This window comes from Larus michahellis, chromosome 18, assembly GCF_964199755.1.
Source record: "Larus michahellis chromosome 18, bLarMic1.1, whole genome shotgun sequence".
In the NCBI taxonomy this organism is placed as follows: domain Eukaryota; kingdom Metazoa; phylum Chordata; class Aves; order Charadriiformes; family Laridae; genus Larus; species Larus michahellis.
In genome coordinates, this window is record NC_133913.1 from 4,996,091 (window position 1) to 5,017,481 (window position 21,391).

General features: G+C 54.4%; 1 protein-coding gene across 4 annotated transcripts in view; it reads left to right on the plus strand.

Moving 5' to 3' along the window:
* LOC141732765 (acid-sensing ion channel 2) overlaps positions 1 to 21,391 on the plus strand; it is a 531,626-nt gene that overhangs the window by 411,306 nt on the left and 98,929 nt on the right. For 2 of the 4 annotated variants that reach the window (XR_012584163.1, XM_074562114.1), the window contains exon 1: positions 6,742 to 7,398. The exons of the other annotated variants lie outside the window; for them this stretch is intronic. Coding sequence is in view for 1 of the 2 variants with exons in the window: in XM_074562114.1 (XP_074418215.1) it covers positions 6,856 to 7,398 (543 nt within the window). In the remaining variant the exon portion in view is untranslated. Of the gene's footprint in view, positions 1 to 6,741; positions 7,399 to 21,391 lie in introns of those variants that run through there. 4 annotated transcript variants of the gene reach the window in all.

Genomic DNA, 21,391 nt, shown 5'->3' on the forward strand with positions numbered 1-21,391 from the left:
TACCTGCAGAAGAAAAATCTATATACTTATATATACGCGGGCATATATATACATGCGTATATGTAAACCATTTTGTTCCCTCAAGGAAAGGGGGTGAATAATGGTGGCGTCGGGAAATGCCAATTCAACTGAACTCTGCTAACGGGGCATGGGACAGCCCTGTCGTCTGGGGCCCTGCACAGGACCTTTGGAAATCGACGGTTGTTCTTCAGATGTATTTTAAGCCCGTGGACCAGCCCTTTCCAGCCACACGCCTCAGTGCCCCCTCCAAAAAACCGGGCGGGAGGGGGAGTAAATCCTTTCAAACGTGTGGGGATGGGGGGACTCCCCCACCCACAAGGGACATCAGGGCAAATGTGACACCTTTACAGGGGACTCACAGACGGGTCCTGCCCCCCGCCTCCCCCCCCCCAGGCTGAGATGTGGCTCCTCCTAAAGTATTTCTAATCAATCCTTAGCAGCGTCCTGCACAACCCTAGAAAACCCCACTTTTATTCGCTTTTCCCGCGCTGCGAGTCCCAGCGTAATCCCCAGAAAAGCAGCGGCATCTTTATTCACTTGGGCGTCCGTTTGATCTCCCTCAGGTTCGGTTTTTGTTTTGTTTTGTGTTTTTTTTCTTATACACGCACGAGGCACGGAAAATGAGATATCAAAAGTTTCCCTATTTCTGGATCTGAAAGCAGAGCTGTAAAATGCAAACTGTTTTACTACTCTGCTGATGCCGGAATGCACGCAGCAGATAAAGAAATAGGCTACTGGCATATTATTTCTGTGCCTTCAATATTTTATTACGGATCAAGTATTTCACCTCCCTACGTTAAAAACACGCAGCCCCGAAACACGGCAGGCACAGAAAAATCCCTATAAGAGACGTAGTGCAGGGCTGTACCTCGGAGGGTTCTGCTCTGAGAATCCTCAATTAATTCGGAGAATTTCACGGCTGGCAGTTCAATAATTTTATTTTCAAGGAAAATCAAATAAAAGCAAAAAAAAAACCAACAAAAAACCCCAAAACCAAAACCCCAAGCCCCCTACGGAATGAAGGTGGTGTTTGCAGGGTGGCAGCACCCAAAGCTGCGCTGGCCTCGGATCGCGCCGGGGTGGGTTTGTCACGTACCATGGGATTTGAGGCAGCCGCGATAGAATTAAGGCTGAGATGGCAGCTTCCATGGAAACCCCTATTTCCAAGTGTTTTATCACTTTCTCATAACACGGTGGCTTCGGCAGGAGTTGTTTTCGCAGCAGTTAGGCAAAGCAGAAAATTCTTCTGGAAGGATGGGTGTTGGCGGAACTCGGCGGAGGAGCGCCACGTTTTGCTCTGAGATACAGGACAAGGGGTAACGGGCACAAACTTGGACGTAGGGAGTTCCACCGAAACACGAGGAGGAACTTCTTTGCTGTGAGGGTGGCAGAGCCCTGGCACAGGCTGCCCAGAGAGGTGGGGGAGTCTCCGTCTCTGGAGACATTCCAACCCCGCCTGGCCGCGTTCCTGTGCCACCTGCTCTGGGTGACCCTGCTCTGGCCGGGGGTTGGAGGGGATGATCTCCAGAGGGCCCTTCCCACCCCGGCTGGTCTGGGATTCTGGGATTCTGGGATCCTCCAGCCCGCGGGGCTGCACCAACAGATCTGTCCCGCCGGGGCGGTTCGGTGGGGATTGGTGCCCGAATCACATCCCAGCCAAGCCGGCAGCTTTCCCGGCTGCCCGGTGGGGCTCAGCCTTTGCTTTCCGTACCAGCAGCTCCAGTGGCACCAGCTCCAGTGTACGTTCTGTACAGGGAGTCACGGTCCCTTTGCTGACCAACGACAGTGACTTGAGCCTCCTACTTGGGGACAACCACCCTTTTGGTATCTGAGCCCCGTTCTCCTTGGCTTGAGCTCCTGAGAGCTAAAATCAAACCCTTTGCAAGGTGGCAATCAGAGTCCTGCATCCTTTGATCCCATCCCTGGAATCTCGCTTCCTGCTTTTAGGGACTAAACCCGCTATAAGCCAGAAGATATCGCAGCTTTTGCGAAGATGATCCTCATCCCAGGTACAATCATGCTGTTACCACCAATTCGTAACTCGTCGTGGTGCTGAACCGGGGGTAAATCTGCTGCCCACTCGCCCACCAGGAATTGCTCTGCAGAACTGAGCAATGGAATAAATCCCATAAATCCCCTGGGATGCACTGACTCCCGCTCACAGGGGTGGAGTGGAGCTGCAGCCCTGCCAGCCGAGCCCTGAAACCTCGGAACCTCTTCCGCCAAATTCACGTTTCATAGAACCACAGAGTGGTTTGGGTGGGAAGGGACCTTAAAGCCCACCCAGGGCCACCCCCTGCCCTGGGCAGGGACACCTCCCACCAGCCCAGGTTGCTCCAAGCCCCGTCCAACCTGGCCTTGAACCCCTCCAGGGATGGGGCAGCCACAGCTTCTCTGGGCAACCTGGGCCAGGGGCTCACTGCCCTCACAGCCAAGAATTTCTTCCTCAGATCTCATCTAAATCTCCCCTCTTCCAGCTTCAAACCCTTCCCCCTCGTCCCATGGCTCCCCTCCCTGCTCCAGAGTCCCTCCCCAGCTTTCCTGGAGCCCCTTTAGGGACTGGAAGGGGCTCCAAGGTCTCCCCGGAGCCTTCTCTTCCCCAGGCTGAACCCCCCCAGCTCTCTCAGCCTGTCCCCACAGCAGAGGGGCTCCAGCCCTCCCAGCATCTCCGGGGCCTCCTCTGGCCCCGCTCCAACAGCTCCGTGTCCTTCTGCTGTTGGTGCCCCAGAGCTGGAGGCAGCGCTGCAGGGGGGTCTCCCCCGAGGGGAGCAGAGGGGCAGAATCCCCCCCTCGCCCTGCTGCCCACGCTGCTGGGGATGCAGCCCAGGCTGCGGGGGGTTTCTGGGCTGCCAGCGCACGTTGCCGGGGCGTGTTGAGCTTCTCACCCACCAACACCCCCAAGTCCTTCTCCTCGGGGCTGCTCTCCAGCCATTCTCTGCCCAGCCTGGACTTGGGCTTGGGATTACCCCGACCCACGTGCAGGATCCTGCACGTTTCTGGACCCAAGCTTTTAACTCGGCATCTCGCTCTGCCGGGGGTGTCCGGGCCCCGGCAGACAGGGGGGCTGTGGGTTTTTCAGCTTGTCAATAACACCGAGAGCCGGGAGTGTTCGGGGTTGAACTTTCACTCCTTTTACTCCCCTATGGGATGAATTAAATAATAATCATAAAAGAGTCCAACTGGAAGAAAGTATTACGGTTTACTTTCCAGGGGGTTTAAAGCTTTTATTTAATCCTTTTTGTCTTAACCTGAGTTGACGTTTGAAATGAAAATGAAGTTTCAAAGAAGGCAGTGCTTTTGGTTTAGAAAAAAATTGCGGAATATTTGTCTTTTCTGTACCTTTCAGGGGCACGCAGGTTACGTCTTGTGGGGGGGGAGAATGGCAGGATTCGCCCGAAGTGATTCACGGAATTTCTCCCGTATAGTTTTCTCTCCATCCAAACTCTGTTCTCCAACAGAAGTAGCAAACTCACCCACCCCAAGGGATAATTTTAAAAGCGGCTTGTTGATTAATAAGCAATATTTATTGATTCCGGCTCTATTATTCCTTCCATGCGTTAAGCCCAATAAGCTTTTAAGCTGCTCTGGCTGCGTAAAGAATTAAGCGGGACGCTGATGAGCACGTGCACGGGGTGAGCAGGTAACGGGAGCTGTTTTCCCCAATAAATTAAAAAAAACGGCGATGGTTTCCCAAGGGTGGGTGGCCGGGGCAGCGCGAGGCGTCACACCAGCATCAGCTGGGAGCGTTATGGTCAGGTTTTGTCTGGTTTGTCTATGTAGGTTTTCGCGGGGAAGCTTTTGAATTCCAGTTCGGGATGAAGTTGGTTTTACTCCTGTTTACCGTCAGCTTTTTCTTTTTTTTTTTTTTTAATTTTTTCTTCTTTATTTAAATTAAGAAAAGTCACTTCCCTGTGATACGTCAGACTGATTTGCTCATCGGATCAGATTGGAGCAGGTAACTTGGAGTAAGCGCGTTTAAGGGGAAAAAAGCAGCTTTCCGCGCAAACTTTCCTTCACCCTTTAAAAAAACCCAAACAAGTGAAAAACCCTTTAGGGAAAGGGAAGAGGATGAAAATAAGCAAGTGGAGAAAGCCCAGGGCTGCGGCGTGTTTCTGCGGCCAGGCACAACCCACAGCCCGGGCTCTGCCGGGGAACTTGGCACCGTCCGAGACCACCTTTGCTGCAAGGCGGCGATGAGGTTTGCGGGGGAGGGAATATTTGAGGATGTTTATAGCCAGGCACCTTTTATTTCCTTGGGTTTCTGTCAATATAGCGCGGGTAGAACAATCTCAGACCGCCTCGTGGCGAAGCGGTTTGGATGTTTATTATCCCGCGAGTGAGCCAAGGGGAAAAAAACCTCCCACTGATTTCAACAGGCGGCAGGAAAAAAAGCCGAGATCCACTCGGAAACCAGGCGGGGAGGCTCGATGGGAGCTACTAGACATCACGTTATCGCGAATATAGTGACTTCTGGCCTTTTCCCGTTCGGTTTAAGAAAGGTCATGGCCATCTTCCTGCCTTTGAAAAGGATTTGACGCTTACGAGCCGTGCTAAAAAATGGCAAAGCTCCCGCGGGGCACGGACACAAGCGAGCAGGGGCACCGCAAACCATCAGAGTCATTTGGGGGAGTCAAGCGGAGCCCACATCGACGTGTTTGTGCAAATCACTGAGGTCACCAACTCCAGCGGGGGGGACTTGGGGTCAAGCTCGGGGTCCCTCAAACACCTTTTTCCCAGCGGGAAGAATCCCAGGAGTGGGATTTTGGGGGTTTGCTGCACGTTTGCGGCTTTGCCACGGTAAAAAAAGAAAACTCTCTGAAAGAGGCTGGAGATAACCAGGCTGTAACGGCTCCATCTATTGGGTAAAAACACACAACGGATCAATATGCACATGGAAAATGAATTCAGAGGGAAATAAATAAATAAATAAATATATCAGAAGGGATTCAAAGCGGTTATCGCCACTTACAGCTTAATTGGACGCAATTATAGGAATGCTTCTTGGTACTATTCAAAATCAAAATGAAGGTAACGGCGAGCTGCTTTTCGGAGATCAGAGCTGAGAAACCCGATGAGATGCCGGCATTTACCACAAGTTATTGCCGTCTCGTCAAGGGGTTGGGGAAAAGGGGCTTTTTTTATGTGTCCGATGCAGGGCAAAATGAGCCCTCCGTCCCCAAAAGGTCTCTCGGCGTGACACGGGCGAATGTGTCGCCAGGGTCGGGATGCCGATGCTTCGGGGAGCGTGTTTCTCCGCGTTTCCACTCATCTTTCATGGAAGCGGAGGACCGCGGAGCAGCTTCGCTACGGAAAGCAAAAAGCAAGCCTCCCCCCTCCCTCCTCCTCCAAAAAAAAAGAAAAAAAAAAAAAAAAGAAATTAAAAAATTAACCGCGTTCCCCGGAAAGCAACCGCTACCAAGAGCGGGCTGCAAACCCTGCCTGGATTTGCTTGTGTCTGTGATACCATGTTTTCCCTCGGGGATGCTGAAAAGCAGAAAAACAAACTCCGGCTGGAGGAGGGAAGGAGGGAGGGAAGGGGGGGTGAAGGGGGGGCTCCCCAAAGCCCGGCCAGGGCCGGCGGCGGTCCGGGAGCTGCGAGCAGAGCTGTTCTGCCGGGGAAAGGAGTGGGGGGGGGGGGGGAGGATAAATAGTGGGGGGAAGGAAGGAGGGGGCTACTCCAGCCAAGCAACGCCGCGATCGGGGCCGAGCATCCCTCCCTCCGCCCCCCCAGCGCGGCCGGCGCCGAGCGGCGGGGCTCGCCCCTCGGGGAAGCTTCGTCCCGCTCCTCCTCCTCCTCCTCTTCCTCCTCCTCTTCTTCCTCCTCCTCCTCGCGCGCGGACCGGGGCTGTCCCCGGGGAAACGGAGGGGCAGCGGCACGGCGGGGGCAGCATGAGCGCCGGGGGGGGCGGGCGGAACGCGGCGAGGGGATAGGGGGGGTCGGGGTTGGGCGGGGGGGGGGGGGGAGGGTAACTCGCAGCGCTCACCCCGCCGAGCGGCATCGGGGCGGGGGGGGGGGGGGGGGGTGCGGGGTGTCCCGGTGCGACCTCTGGGGGCTCGGCTGGTGTGCGGGAGCACCGAGGGTGCCGAGAGCGAGCCCCGCGGTCCGGGCGCGGCGGGGCGGGGGGGGGCGGCGGTGCTCGGTACCGGCGGGGGAGGAGGGGGGTGTGCGTGTATGTTTTAGGGGGGGGATGTTTTAGGAGGGGTGTGGGGGTGTGTGTTTGGAGGAGGGGGTTGTTGGGGGGGGGAGTTGTGTGTGTTTGAGGGGGTTTGTGTGTGTTTGGGGGGGGGTTTAGGGTGCGTGTGTGTGTTTGGGGTGTTCGGCGTGTGTGCGTGTTTGGGGGGGGCGTGCGTTCGGGGTGTTTGGGAGCGGGTGTGTGTGTTCGGGGCGGGGGTGTGCGTTTGGAGGGGTGTGTTTGGAGGGCTGTGTGTTTAGGGGGGGAGTGGTGTGTCGAGTCTTGGGGGGGGGGGGGGCGTGCAGGCAGGAGTGGGGGGGGCGCACCGCAGCATGTGAGGCGGGCGGCCCGTCCGGCGCCTGACGGTCAGGGCCGCCCCGCTGCCCCCCGCGGGGGTGCGGCCGCCCCGCGGCGCGGTGGGGGAGGCAGCAGCAGCGGCGGCGGCGGCGGCAGCGGCAGCAGCATCCGCACCACCACCGGGGCCCGGCATGCCGCGCTGCCGGAACTGCTGCCCGCCGCTCAGCTCGGTGCCGGCGCGGCGGCGGCTCCCCTTTTTCGGCGGCTCCCCCCGCCGTTCGGTGCCGCTGCCCGGGGCGGGGGGGGGGGAGCCCGGCATGGCGCGGCGCTGAGCCCCGGGCGGCGGCGGCGGCGGGGAGCGCCCATGGCGCGGGGGCGGCGGCGGGCGCCGGCGCTGCGCACGCGGCTGCACGGGCTGCGGCACATGGTGCGGCGGCGGGCGGCGCCGGCGCGGCGGGCGCTGTGGGTGCTGGCCTTCGGCGCGGCGCTGGGCTTGCTGCTGGCCTGGTCCTCCGAGCGGCTGCTGCACTGGCTGGCCTTCCCCTCCCACACCCAGGTGCGCACCCGCTGGAGCCGGCAGCTGGCCTTCCCCGCCGTCACCCTCTGCAACAACAACCCCCTGCGCTTCCCCCGCCTCTCCAAGGGGGATCTCTACTACGCCGGGCACTGGTTGGGGTTGCTGCTGCCCAACCGCACCGCCCGGCCGCTCCTCACCGAGCTGCTGCGGGGCGACGAGGCGCGGCTCCGCTGGTTCGCCAAACTGGCCGATTTTCGCCTCTTTTTGCCCCCCCGGCACTACGAGGGCATCAGCGCCGAGTTCATGGACCGCTTGGGCCACCAGCTGGAGGACATGCTGCTCTCCTGCAAGTACCGCGGCGAGCTCTGCGGGCCGCACAACTTCTCCGCGGTGAGTGTCGCCGGGGAAGTTCTCGGTTCCCGTCGGTGCGGGGCTCCCTCCCTCTCCCCCGGCGCCGGTCCGGGGCTCCCCCCTCTTCCCCCCCTCTTGCCCCCCTCTTCCCCGGCTCCCGTCCGGGGCTGCCCCTCTTCCCCCGTGCCGGTCCGCGGCTCCCTCTCCCCCCCCGGTGCCGGTCCAGGTCCCCCCCCGCCGTCCCCCGTTGCCGGTTCGGACACCCCATCTGCTGGTCCGGGCTCTCCCTGCCGCCACCCCCCGTGTCAGTCCGGGCTCCCCCCAGCTGCTGCTCCGGTCTCTTCCCCTCGCCGCTCCCCGGGCTCCCCCCGCACCGATCCGGGGCCCCCCTTCACTCGGTGCCGGTCCGGGCTCTCTCCATCGCCGTCCCCCGGGCTCCCCCGGTACCGGTCCAGTCTCCCCCCACGTCGGTCCGGGGTCAGCCCCCGCCTCCCCCCCGGTACCGGTCCGGTCTCTGCCCCCGCCGCCGGCTGCGCGTATTTCCCGCGGTGGCGGGTCCCGCTGCTCGGGGCGTTTGGGGACCGGCGGAGGGTCCCTGCACGGGCCGGGCCACCGCGGCCGCAGCGGTGGCAAGTCCTCCTTGTAGCCCCCCCCTCAAAGCTCCCCGGCAGATCGCTGTCCCTGGAGCCGCTTCCCTGAGCGCTTATTTCTTCTCTGGACCAAAGCTTTTGTGTTAACTCTGGCCATCAGCAGCGGGGGGCTCGCTGCCCTTTTATTGTTAACTTAAAAAAAAAAAAAAATTAATAAATTCTGCGGCCATCCCAGGTACTTCTGTCACATTTTCCCTGTTGCTCTCAGCATAGTTGCATCTCGACTTTTTCCAATTCTGGCTAGGAAGCAAAGTTTCCCCTGGCGGGCTCCGGCTGCGGGTGCAGGGTAGCCCCCGTTTGGGCTCCATCGCGGTGGGGAGGTGGGGGCTGGCAACCCCGGCCGCGGGGCTCCCCGCTTGCCGCCCGCTCCGGCTGCTGCCCGGTGGGTTCGTTGAGCTGCGCCCTGCGCAGCTGGGGGGTGTTGGGCAGCGGGATTTGGGTCGCAAATGACAAGCTCTGTTAAGTGGAGCTGCCAGCTGTACCTTTTAGAAAGCCCCCAGCCCCTTTTGTGGGGGCGCCGACGCCCCTGGGCTCTGCGATGGGAACAGACCCCTAAACTTAAGGCACTGTTTTACAAACCACCGAGAGTATCTCTGCGTGAGAAAAATTCCCGTGGGACCGTTTGCAAGCTACGGTGCGGTGAGAGGAGATATCGAATCGTAATAGCTCGAAATGAGAGCTGAAACCGGACTCTTTCGAGTGACCCTTTCGTACTTCGTTGATAGCAGCTGGGTGTTTATTGTGCTGGAATATTCTGCTCTTCTAATCTCTGCAGATATCCGGGGGGGAGAGGTATATGCTGTGATTAAATACTCTTGCTGCTGTTAGTGGTGCTGGTGTCTGCGGGGAGAGATAACTAGTTTGAGCTGTTGCTGCTCCGCGCGCAGGAAAGGAGTTGAATTCCCTGTGCTGGAAGCGCTGCCTGAGATGCATACCTAAAATCAAAGGATGTCGTCTCTTTGGAGTTGTCACATCAGCCTAGCTGGCTGCTAAATTGTAAAGGGGAGGAGAGAGAAAATCCCTGCGGGATGAAGGGAGCTGCCCAGGAGTGGTTTGAGTTCGCATACGCTGCCGCGAAGACGAGCAGAAACGGCACGCTTGTAAAAAAAAATAAATAAAAAAATCGTATTGAGACAGGACTTTTCTAGCTGGACAAGTCTGCAAACCTGTACAGCTGTACAGTGGCGTAAGGAAATTTGGGAGCAGTCGGCAGAAACAGGCACTCAGCCTCTGGGCTGTGGAAAGCTGCTTGCCTCTTCCAGCTTCCCAGTTTACAAGTGTGACGATGTTTGCTAGTCGTCAGTAGGGCCTGACTGCGGGTTTTAATGAACTCTTGTTCCAAGGCGACGTGATTCACGTTGTCCCAAGAAACGTAAAGCCTGTTTCGGCTTGACCTGGGCAAAGGATGCTGTGGGGAGGGATGCAGGAGTTAAGGGCAGGCTCTGTTTGATGGAACTGGTTCCTCAATGCTCTGCAGCAGCTGTTCCATATCACTGGGGAGGGCTAATTAATGTGGTCTTCTCCAGCCATCCCGCACAGATGGGATCTGAAGGGGGGGTGGGTGGCAGGAGAGGGGTGTGCCCTGGGAGCTCACAGCATGCTGGGGCGCAGGGGAGCCCTCCCCATCTCTTCTCCGAGACCTGCGCCGTCGCGTGGAACCGCTCGCCCGGGGAAGCAGGTAGCGTACGGGGGAGGTTCCCCCCGCCCCCCCTTCCCATCCCAAAGGGTGTGCAGACACCGCGGTGGAGGGCGATGGGAGCCCTCCGAGCCTTCCCTGTGCCAGGCTGCTGCGGGAAGCGGGGTGAGGGGGGGTGGGGTGTCAGTGCCAGCTCCCTCCGTCACGGCACGTCCTTCCCCCTCTCTGTTCTAAAGCAAAAGAGAGCGACCTCTGCGTTGTCCTTGAGCAAAGGCTGAGGAGCTTTTCCACCTGTGAATCCCTAGTGAAGAGGAGATGTTTTTTGGGGGGAGATGCTGGAAACAACTTCCCTGGGGTCCGGCGTGTGTCTGGAGAGGTCCCTGCGGGGGGAACGTCGCTGGGATAGGGGGTACCAAACGCAGGGCTTGGGGTTTTGCTGCGAGGTGCCGAGAGTCAGACAGCCCTGGGCATCCCTTTGGGTCTGGGTTACTCGAAGCTTCTGCTTTTCTTCCGAGTTGGGAGGAAATAACACCAAGAAGGGGCAAGAAAACGCTGCGGTTTGAACTGGGCACAGACGTGAAGCAAAGCAGGTGAAAAAGATCAAGTGCAAACTGAATAAATGATAGCGCAAAGAGTATTTTGCAGGTTTGTTTTTTGGGTTTTTTTTGTATCTCCTCCGATGCTCAAAAAGAATTTTTGTGTCTTAAAAGGCAAGTGGGAGGTAATGCTTGCCGGGTTATATCTTTCATTGGGTAAAAAAAAAAAACCAAAAAAAAACCAAAACAACAAACAACAAAACAAAAGACCAAACCAGACATGTTTTTGAGCAAACAAGTCCTTCCTTAGATCTGAAGCGGAAGAAGAGGCTCTGGATGGGAGTGCTCGTCTCCTTTTATTCTTTCCGACCCTATTAGTGCATCTTGTAGAAGAAAATTGCTTCTCCTTTCAGCCTCCCTTCGCTTACACCATCAGGGGACGGCGGCACTTGCCCTTCTGTGACGTGAACGAGCTACTTGAGAAGGAGCGCAGCAAAACCGACACGTGTAGGCGGCGCCGCGGTTTTTACTGCCCCAGCTGTGTCAACACATTGGGGGTTTGCGCTGATTTATGGACTTCGGTGCGTGCAGGACAAAACCCATTCGAGTTGGGCGCGTTCAGCTTCTTCATCAGCGCTCCGATTTGAATTATTCTGGCCCGTGCGTGGCCGGTTTTGGTCGCTGTGCGCGGCGTTTTCCGGGGTGGGGGGTGAGGACGGTTGTGTATGGGTGAGATTGGAGTCTCGTGCCCCTCAGTAGATGTGGGTTTACTTATTTCCCTCAGCTGGCCCGAAAAGCCGCGCCGTTGCACGACTGTCGCCGTGACTCCAAGGGAACTGCTCTTCAGCCAGCGTCCTTCAGAAACTACGTCCGATTTTGTATACAAACCTGTCGGGACTGGGCAGTTTCATGATTAAAGGTGGTATTTGCTTTCCCTTGCGGGAACAGCCCCATCTATCTGTAACTGAGTACCGGGATGGAGCGGACGATTGTTTTGCTCCGCATCGCTTGAATTCGGGGGGTCCGATTTATTCCGCTGAGCTCTCTTTTGTTTCCAAAATATTTCTCTTGGTTGTCCTGTCCTGTGCTTATTGATTTTTTTTTTTTATTTATTTTTTTTCTTTCTGAGCAAGTTATTAATACAGCCCAGGGGTTGGGATTTATGGGCTAATTGCCTCATCCTGATTTAATAACCTCCCAAATCAAACTTGGGCCCTGCTGTAGCTGGTGACCTGCCCGTCGCAAGGGGAAGAGCTGGGTTTTGCTGGGGGGAGGAGGCAGATTTCCCTCCTCATCCTCCTCATCCTTGGTGAAACAAGCCCTGGAGAAGGCTCTGATTTATGGGGCCGCTCCAAAGGCTCGGCAGGCGATCAGTGGTTTTATACGTTTGCCATTTAATTTTTAAACACTTTTATTTATTCCCAGAACAGAGACTTCAGGGGTTTGCAGTCACACAGAGACCTGGATGCTGCAGGAAAAGTGCAGTTTTGAAATGATTCTTGTATGTTTTTAAGGCGGGGGGGGGAGTTATTTTGCTGTTTCTCCACCAGATAATAAGCTGACACTCATCAAACTGAATTAATGAGACATTTCCAGCACTGCGTTCGCATCGGGTTTTGTTGTGACTGTGCCGCCAGCTTGGATGGGCCGAGGCTTGGAGTAGCTGTAAGCGCCGTGTAACTAATGGCACGGTAATTCCAGCGCATGTGCATGTGCGCGTCCGTGTGGTTTTGTTTGCTTGGGGAATTCTGCTCACTCGACGACAAGCAAACCCGTTCTACCCGCTTCCTTTTCAGGCCCCTATTCCCTTGTGTTTCTGTTTTGATGACTTTTAATTTTCAGCGCCGCTTCCAAACGTAACCGAAATCCGGCTTTGCTGGGGCTGTTGCTTTCGGCAGGGAAGCGGGTTGCGTTTAATTATGCTGATGTGGGGCCGAAGCTTTAAATGCGCTCCCGCTCTGTACAAGTGCCATTTGAGGGAACCGCGAGCGGAGCCAGTTGGATTCGGTCTCGCTCATTAAAGCGGCAGAGCCAAGTCCCCGCTCTCCTCCCCGGGCTGCAGCGCCGTTAAGTAATATTACTAATTTAGTGTTAGTGAGCATCAAAGAATCCAAGGAGAAATTAGGACCGAACGGTACTGCCCGAAGTGATGCTGGCTGTGAAAGACGGGCTGGCTCCCGAAGAGGGATTTGGGGCGATTTAATGTTGTGTTTGGGGGTCAGTTGTTCCTTGCGCTGAAGCGAGGTATTCTAGTTGCCCTGCGGGGTTGGTTGTTGAGGTGGTTGTGACCGCAATTAGGCTGGGGAATAAAAATCGAGGTGGGCCGGCTCGGAGGTTGCCCATCCGCAACGCAGCAATTAAGAGTCACTGAGCTGCTGATGGAGAAGAGCGTGGTCCAGGAGCGTCGCCCGCTGGTGCCACACCGGCCCTTCCAGTCGCTCTGGGGAGTTTAAGAGATGCTAAATAAATCCATGGAGGAAGGAAAGCTGGGCCAGCGCGCGTGATGTGGGCTCGTGGGATGCTCTTTTCACCTTATTTAATTTGGGAGCTTAATGCTTGCAGAGAAGCGGCTCCTTTGGCGGTAGCCAGCAGCTCTTGCAGGGCTTTTTGTTGCCGCATCTTTTTGATTTAGGAGGCTGAGATGGGATGCGGGTACCTAGGTCCTTTTTATTATTATTATTTTTTTATTTTTTATTTTTTTTGCAGCACATAGCCTTGTCTCCTGGGATTGATAGACCACATCAGCAGAGCGCCAGCGGCCAAAAGTCGCCTTGGTGCTGCCGCTGAATTTGGCAGGGCTGTTTGGTGTCACCTTTGGGTGACGGGACAGCGAGGGGTGAGCGCAGAGAGCCAGGGGGGGAGTGCAGCGCTGGGAGCAGGACAGTCCCGGGGCCGGGAGGGAAGTAAAATTGGCTTGAGTGGGACAGGAATTGGCGCGAAGGGGTTGCCGTTGTCACCTCCACGTTTGAGACCCGTTCTCTTATCGCAGCACGAGGACTTCTCTGTAACCTGGGGGGTGGCAAAGTGTTGGTGAATGTCGTCCGGCGTTAGGCAGCCCGCTCCCTCCCAGGTGTTACGTGTGAGGACCTAGTCTCAGCTTAGCTTTTTTGGGTGATGCCAGAAAGGAATGTGTTTAAATAAATAGGTGGTTTTCTTAAAAAAAAAAAAAAAAAAAAAAAAAAAAAAAAAAAAATTGTTAATATTTATGTGCCTTCATATTGACTCACAGTGTTTCACTGTGCCCTTCTCTTCCTCTGTGTCTTCCTCCGTATCTGCCTCTCTGTCTTTACTTAGATTGCAAGTAATCTTTGAGATGGAGATCGCAGTTTTCCTGATCTGAGTTCACAGAATCTCCTCACCACAAAAAAGACATTGAGGTGCTGGAGCGTGTCTGGAGAAGGGCAACGGAGCTGGTGAGGGGTCTGGAGCACGAGTCTTGTGAGGAGCGGCTGAGGGAGCTGGGGGTGTTCAGCCTGGAGAAGAGGAGGCTGAGGGGAGACCTTCTCGCTCTCTACAGCTCCCTGAAAGGAGGGGGTAGCCAGGGGGCGTCGGTCTCTTCTCCCAAGGAACAGGCGATGGGACAAGAGGAAACGGCCTCAAGTTGCGCCAGGGGAGGTTTAGGATGGATATTAGGAGAAATTTCTTCACCGAAAGGTTTATCAAGCATTGGAAGAGGCTGCCCAGGGAAGTGGTGGAGTCGCCATCCCTGGAGGGATTTAAAAGCCGGGCAGACGTGGTGCTTAGAGATATGGTTTAGTGATGGGTTTTGTCGGAGTTAGGTTGATGGTTGGACTCGATGATCTGAAAGGTCCCTTCCAACCTTGTCGATTCTATTTATGGTTCCTTGGAGTTGGAATTAGCCCTTTGATGTGCTCATCTTCATCAGCATGGCCGTCTGCCAAAGCGCTTTGCACTCCTTGGCATCGGGCGTGGAGAAGGTCTACCTTCTGTTTGGGAAAGGGCTGGTTCTCCATCCCAGTTCTGGCTTTCGGGAGGCGGGTTAAGTCTGGTTGAAATTCAGACCCCCCCCAGTCTCCTGGGGCACTGATTTTGAATTTATTTCTGTTAATAGGTATGATATTAGAGCGTCTCATGATGTAAAACTCTCTGAAAACGTCTTGGCTTGGTGTCATCGTCTTGACTTTTCATCTTCTCCTTAAGCGTAGCCCATGTAGTCGAAGCTGAACCCTTTGATAATTTTCCATTGGAAAATAGAGATGCTTTGAAAACTCTTCTGTTGGAACATTTTTAGCCAATTCTTGCTTGAATGTACTTTAGATAGAGATGTTATTGGTACCTTTCAACACAGTGCAAACCGGTATCCTTCCAGGCATGAGGAAGATAATATAGAATTGCAACAAAACTGTATTTTTTCGTCTCTCTTTGGAGCGTCTCTTTGAAAGAGAAAAGAATATTGACAAATGGAGGAGAGCGTGCAGGGTGGCGGCGATAAAAGAGGTAGGAATGGGGATTGATTTCTGAGGCAGGACCAAAGGAGCCGCGTAGGTTCTCCAAGGGTGGCTGCGGGAGCTGGATGTGGCTCTCGGAGGAGATGGTGTCTACTGAGGATGTGTCTGGGACAGAGCGAAGAAATACGGGCCGAGAGGTTTCAAGGGTGAGGGTGGATAGAAACTTGCCTAATTGGTCTTCTACCGGAGACAGGCTGTCGAGAACAGGCCGCGGGGAACAATCCTTTACTGTCTCGCAGATAATCAATTTGGTCCAGCAAAGCTTCTCTGACTTTTGCCTCTTTTTTTTTTTTTTTTTTTTTTTAATTTGAAAAATGACATTGGGTTTTAAAGGCTGGCATAAAACTGATCTGAGGAACGCGCCTGGCTGCTGGGTCAGCACTAACGTCTCCCGGCTCCATCAATACGCCGCGCCGGGAAGGCCAGGGGGGAAATTTTTCAGGCTGACGTGGAGACGTGCCGCCCGGGCTCTCGCCGTGAACTCTTCAGGCTGCGTAGGATGAGGGTGTTCGGGAAGACCTGCTCTGCCTTGCTAATTTAAGACAAAGAAATGGCAGGCTCTTTACATTTTATGGTTTCATAGCCCCTGGGTCTTTATTTCTGGGGAGCGCAGCATTGCAAGTGCTTGGCGTGGAGGGTATCTTGGAAGACTGAATGTCGTCTTGGTGTGCGAGGCTGTTCTTGGGTCATTTTTCCGCTAGGTTTGGCCAGAAACTGGTCCGCAGCAGGAGGAGACCTGCGCGTTGGGGCTTCTTGCTGGACTGGTGGAGAAAGGACGTGCTGCGGGTCGTGCGGCCGTTGAAGGGAGACGGGATTGCAACTTCTTGTCTTGCTGGATTTGGGGAGAACGGGGCTGGGTTGTGCCTCCCCAGCGCTTTGCAGCCCACTTGAGCTGGGTCCGGAGGCGAGCAGCTCTTTAGACTTCGCACGACAGGAGGTTCGAACAAAATCTGGGCGAGGATTTGGGGTGAAAACCCTGGGGACTGTTATGTCAGGCAGGAAGGAGAAATTCTGTTCAGTGGGGAAACGGTTCAAAGTAAGATTTTTCCCACGACCACCGTGGAAACGTCTGAGCTTCTCCCAGTGTCTGGTCCTCGTTGGTCCTGGGATGGGAGCACGGGATCAAACCCCTTTGCTTGCGTAGGGATGTGCAGACGAGCTGTTTGCCGAGAGCAGGGCCGAGGGTGGCCGGGAGAGGGGAATCAGGCTGCAGAAACGGAGGAGGGATTTTTAGCAGGACTTCTGTTGTGTGGTGGTTTGTTTTTTTTTTTTCTACATGCTTTTTTTTTCCCCTACGTGCTTTTCCCCGCCCCCCCCCCCCCCGGTTTCATGTATGCCGAAGCCATCAGTCTGGAAACAAAATACCAGTTAGTCGCATGCTAAACATGTAATCATCAACATAGGTTTGTTTTAGTTATAGAATAGATTCCAAATAATTACTTGCCACCCGACAGCAGAATTAATATAATTAGGGGCATAATTACAGTTACCTACCACTCAGGGATTCTGCTAAGGCTTAATTAATATTTGCAAATTGCTTCAGGATCTGCCGACCGTCTACTAATAATACGTACCGAACGCAAAGAATAATAATTCGCGTATTGTTCTGGAGGTACCAGAGCAAAGTGGTGTGGGGAGGTTAAATAACCACAGCGGAATTCCAGGTCTTCTGGAGGGTGGGAATAAGTCAGGCTTGGGCTCCCTGGGCTCCTGGGCACTTGCGAGATGCCTCCAAGGGTTTGTTTAATGAAAATGCCTGTGGGGAGCCCATTATTCCCCGCAGGTTGCTGGGGTTTGCCCTTTACTCTGGGTGTAGCTCAGGGAAATGGCATTTATCCCCAAATCCCCGGGCTGCCGGAGCTTGTTCCCGGCTGGAGCGTTGGGCGGGGCCATAAGGGCTTTGCAGCATCCCAGGCTGGCTCCAGAAACAGCCGCTTTTCCCAGCGGGATGGCTGGAATCGGAGCTGGGATGAGCTTTTTTCTTTTGGACTTGCTTTTTTTTTTTTCCCCTGCCCATCCTGAGCGTGGGCTTGCCACCTCCTGAGCCGGGATGGAGGAGAACGGCTCGAGTCGGATTGCCGGGTATTACTGAAAATACTGGTTTTTTTCCTGGTTGGGGCTAAGCCTGCGTGCGGGCCTGTCGCTTGTCCAGAAGTTTTGGTCCTTGATGCCACCCAAGGTACCATTTTCCACTCCCTGGCCGTGCAGGCGGGGGCCAGCCCAGAATCGGTACCCACTGAGGGGGGGGGTGGCACCGGTGCACAGGGCAGGGATGCCGCCACGGGGCAGGGATGCCGCCGTGCCCGGATTTCCCATGGCAGGGACAGCCATTGCTGCGGGCACATGAGGGGCATGAAGCCGGCTGGGGAAATCCTGCCTGGTAATGGCTTGCCCGTGCCTTAAAAAGTCAAAATCAAGCTCAAAAAAGCCACGTGCCAGCCCCAAAAGGCTTAAAAGCACGTCGGCAGGTGTGGCCAGGGGTTAGCAGCGGGGGCTGTTTATTCTGCTTTTGCTCGATCGCAATTTTTTTTTTTTTTTCCCTGCATTTTTGTCTCCGTCTCGCCTTCACCGCAGTTTTCACCGCTTTCACCCTTTTTTTTCCTTTCTCCTGGTCCGCTTTCTCTGCTGCCCTGTAACCCGGGAGACTTGATCTGTTTGGAGGAGGGTCCCCTCTGCGCTTTTTCTTCTCTCTTTCTGAAAACGGGGAACCCTGTTGTCGCAAACCTCTGTGATAACGCAGCCGATTTCATTTCGCTTTCAAGCAGTTCTGGGAATCCTTCCTCTGTTTTGTGTTTTGGTTTTTTTTTTTTTGTTGTTGTGTTTTTTTTTTTTTTCCCCTCGCCCTGAGCCCTGTAATTTCATGCGGCGGGAGCGGGTAGTTGCAATTTGTTTTCGATTGTTCCGCTCCCCCCTCTCCCCCAGTTTTGTAAGGTACTTCTGGAATAAACCAAACTCCAGCAAAACATCCTCCTCAACCCTTCAGCTTTACATTTTTTAATCATAAAAGTGTGAGCATAGATTAAGAACTAGAGCTGTTACTAATCTTACGACCGCGCTCGCTCACATACTGATTTTCATAAGGTATATTAAATCAAGAAGAATGGCCTATTATAATACAATTAGCTGTGATTCACAAGCAGGAGTTACTGTCGCCAGTGCGGGGGGGGGGAAAAGTTGCGTAATACGATTGGAAAAGACTGAAACCTTTGTGGTTTGGGGTTGGTTTTTCTTCTTTTTTTTTTTTTTTTCTTCCTTTCCTTTTCGCCTTTTAAAAACACGCCAACAGCTGGAACCAAGGAAAACCCGCCCGAGGGAATTCGCTCCGTAGTTCGTAATAAATTTCTGCGACGATGGAAAGTGTCTCATTGTGGGCATGTAAATCTTTATAGGCTCCCGACATATGTTACTGACGCGAATAAATAACCTCATCCTGAAGCTTTATTAGACTTAATGCATGAGTGCTTCCCGGCCCGCTCTTGCGGAAGGACCCCAATCTGTCTGAGCAATGGGCAGGAGCAAAACCATCGGCAGCTTGACCTCGGCGCCGTCTTCTTTTAGCTACAAACTACTTCCAAACCAGCACAGATTTCAGAAATGTAGATTTTTTTTATTTTATTTATTTATTTTATTTTTTTTGCGAGCTGTTGGAGAAAGGGTGAAGCTGAGGAGCATCTCCCTCTGGCTTGGGGGTTTGCTGGAAACATCTCCATGGTCTGCGTTTGATTTATTTATTATTTCTTTTTTTTTGGGTGGTCTCATGGAGGACTTGCTGCTTGGGGCTGCGGACCTTAAACTGTGTTTCTTGTGGCAGGGATCCTTCAGGGTTCATCCAAAATCCTGTGGAGTTGGGGCGTGAGGTCCTTTGGGCTCTGACCTTGTGCTCCTTCGAGCCTTGTCATTCCAACCAGGAGACTTTGGCTTTTCTCCATCCAGGTGGCACCGTCAACGAGAGAGATTTTGTGTCGCTCCTAGGTGCTTTGTGCTTTTTGTTTTTTGAATGGGATGTTTGAAAACTTCCTTCCGAGTGTGCTTGTGAGAGAGAGGAAAACCTCTCCCTCTCTTTAAGATCCTTTAACCGGGTTGTGGGAAGAGATGGAGTTATCTCCAGCTCTGCCCGAGGGCAAACACAGTGGCCGAAATACCCAGGAAAACGGGTCTGAAATCGCTTGCAATACTGCAAGCGAAATTTAAGTGGACTTTCTCACCAGCCCTTTCTCAAGGTGCTGGGAGAGAAGTACGCACTTACGCAGAGATTTAATGGGCTGTGTAATAGAGATGGCTGGTGAGAAGCTCTAATGGTCCTTTCCCGTTGCAGCCTAGAAAGCAATGTGGCCTGTGAGCCTGGCTTCACTCTTGTATTTTAATTTTCTTTGAGGCTGGGGCCTTGCTGAGTGTAAGAAGGACCGTCTTCCCCTCCTTGCTGCCTTCTCCTCCCTGCCTGCTCTCCTGCCCTGGGCCTGGTCTGCACCTTCTCCTGGGCATTGCCCCTCCATCACCTTCATCACCTTCAAGAGCTGGGGAGCGGGTTTCCCCATGGGGGAAGGGGAGGGAGGGCTGGGGAGATGAGGAGGGATGGAGATGCCGAGGGTGGTGCTAGGTCCCAAGACAAGCTGCGGATGCGCTCGTGCATGTCCGGGGCACCACGGAGAATGGGAACGGATCCTTGAGGCTGCTTCTCCCTGCGCAACCCCGTGGGATACAGCAGGGACACCCGCACCCGCGTCACCAGCCTGCTCCCCCGGGCTTGCGTTGGGGGGGGCTCCATCTCTCTCAGACCTTCCTCCCATGCCAAACTTAGTAGAAACTACCAAATGCTTCCAAAAGTAGTGGAAAAACAGGCGAGTTTTTACGGTACAACACAAGGAGAGCAGCCCGAAAGGTTCCTTAAATATGTATGATACTGTTCCCCCCAGGTGGGTATAGCTTTATAACAAATATTTTGCAATAGCAATGGCTTCTCTAAGGGATTAATTGCCTTTACCTTCTCTTTTCTTCCCCTCTGTGCTACCACCTCCTGGTGTAAGCCCTGGAAACGTGGGTGCTGCTCACGGTGGGATGTGGGAACGTTGGGGTTGGGGCCACCTCTCTGCTTGCAGCGTGCCGGTGAAGATAACCAGCTAATTATCTGCATTGGAGGATAATAATTAAGCATCTCCTGGTCTCTAAACCGCTTTATGCTCAGCTGAATGCAAAAATGCGTTCCTTCCAGAGAGCGTATTTTCAACATAAGGTATCACCCTGCCTTGAGTTATTCGCTGTGAAACAATACTTAAAATATTTACTGCATACGGTGACAAATCCAGACGTCGCACGCACATAATCCCAGCTACCTCAAACCATCGTAAAACCAACACGCTCCGTAATATCAAACCCATCAATCATTCTGCCTCTAATAACGTCTGCATCCATATAGTCTCTCCGTCGCAACCTCCCACGAGTCTCGGGTGACTTATCGCACCCGGGGCTGCGGCTGGATTCTGCGCTCTGCGTTTTATCAGCGGTTACCGCCACGCGCTCTCGAGCATCCGCCGGCATATTTCGCTTGAGCAACCAGCCGAGGACGCATGCAAAGCAAAGATGGTTTTCTTCGAAAAAGGGCATTTCCTTTTTAGCTTTACAGGCTTCGCCGCCTCTTCTCTGTCCCTGTGTTGGGCGTAGCTCTGATTTCCCTCGTCCCTTTCCCTCCGTCCAGGTTTATGGGTCTCCAGACGCGGTCGGAAGCGTTAGTCCTCCATCCTTCCTGCCCTCTCTGCTCTCACCCTCCCTCCTTCCCCCTCCACCCTGGGGCTGGGGACGCAGAAGTCCCCAACCTTTCGAGAAGATAAGGGCCCCTTGCTTTACAGGGGTGGGTCTGTGGTTGTAGGAGGCTATTTCGGTGTCACGGTTTCTGCTCGCTGCTCTCTCATTAAATAATTAAAATGCCGTTTCCAGGCATTAAAACTATGATCTTCCTGACTCTGAGATCATATGTTTTCATGATGCTGGAGGGCAGAGGCTTCCTCATGGCTTGTGTGCCAGGCTGGAAGTGAGGAGAGAGACAGGACAGATGGATGCTCCTGTCCAGGCTGGTTTTTCCCTCCCGCTCGTGAGCTCCGGAGCCTCGCGCGTACCCCCGTGTTGGCCCTGCCTTTGGAAAAGGTGCTCTGCATCGCTCGGGGTGACTTTCCCTGGACCTCCCTCAGCTTCCCATCACCTCCCTCCCGCTCCTGTTGCGTCTCCCATCGCCCTATTCCCGTTGCCATCCCTAAGCTTTGGCTACCGGTTGGCTCTTGAGCATGGGCTGTGCTCCTGCTTGGTTGCCCAAGTCCAGCCCAGGCCGCTGTGTTGGTTGAGCAGCCACAAACCTTCAGGCCAGGTGCTACCATCCTCTAGAAAGTCCTCTGCCTTTTATTTTTTCCAAGCGATGGACAGTTCACCGTCACTTTATTGCTTGCGCCGATTCTCATTCTCCGTGCTTAAGTTTTTTTTGGTGCTAAATTAATTGCATGTGCCAACGCGTCCAAGGCACTTGCGTAACGAAGCCTTTGGAGGAGGCAGGTATAAATAACGTTCTTGGCTGGGGAGGGAAGCACAATAAATTCATTAGTGTCCCGTGGCAGCGTGACTTGGTGCTTGGACAAGCTTCATCTCGACTCCTGGCCTTTCTCTGCGTTGGCTGCCGGGGATTTACAGCTGCGGGATGCGCGAGTGTTTTGTAACCCGCGTGTTCTTGTATTCGCATAAATATCTCCTCCTTTTCAG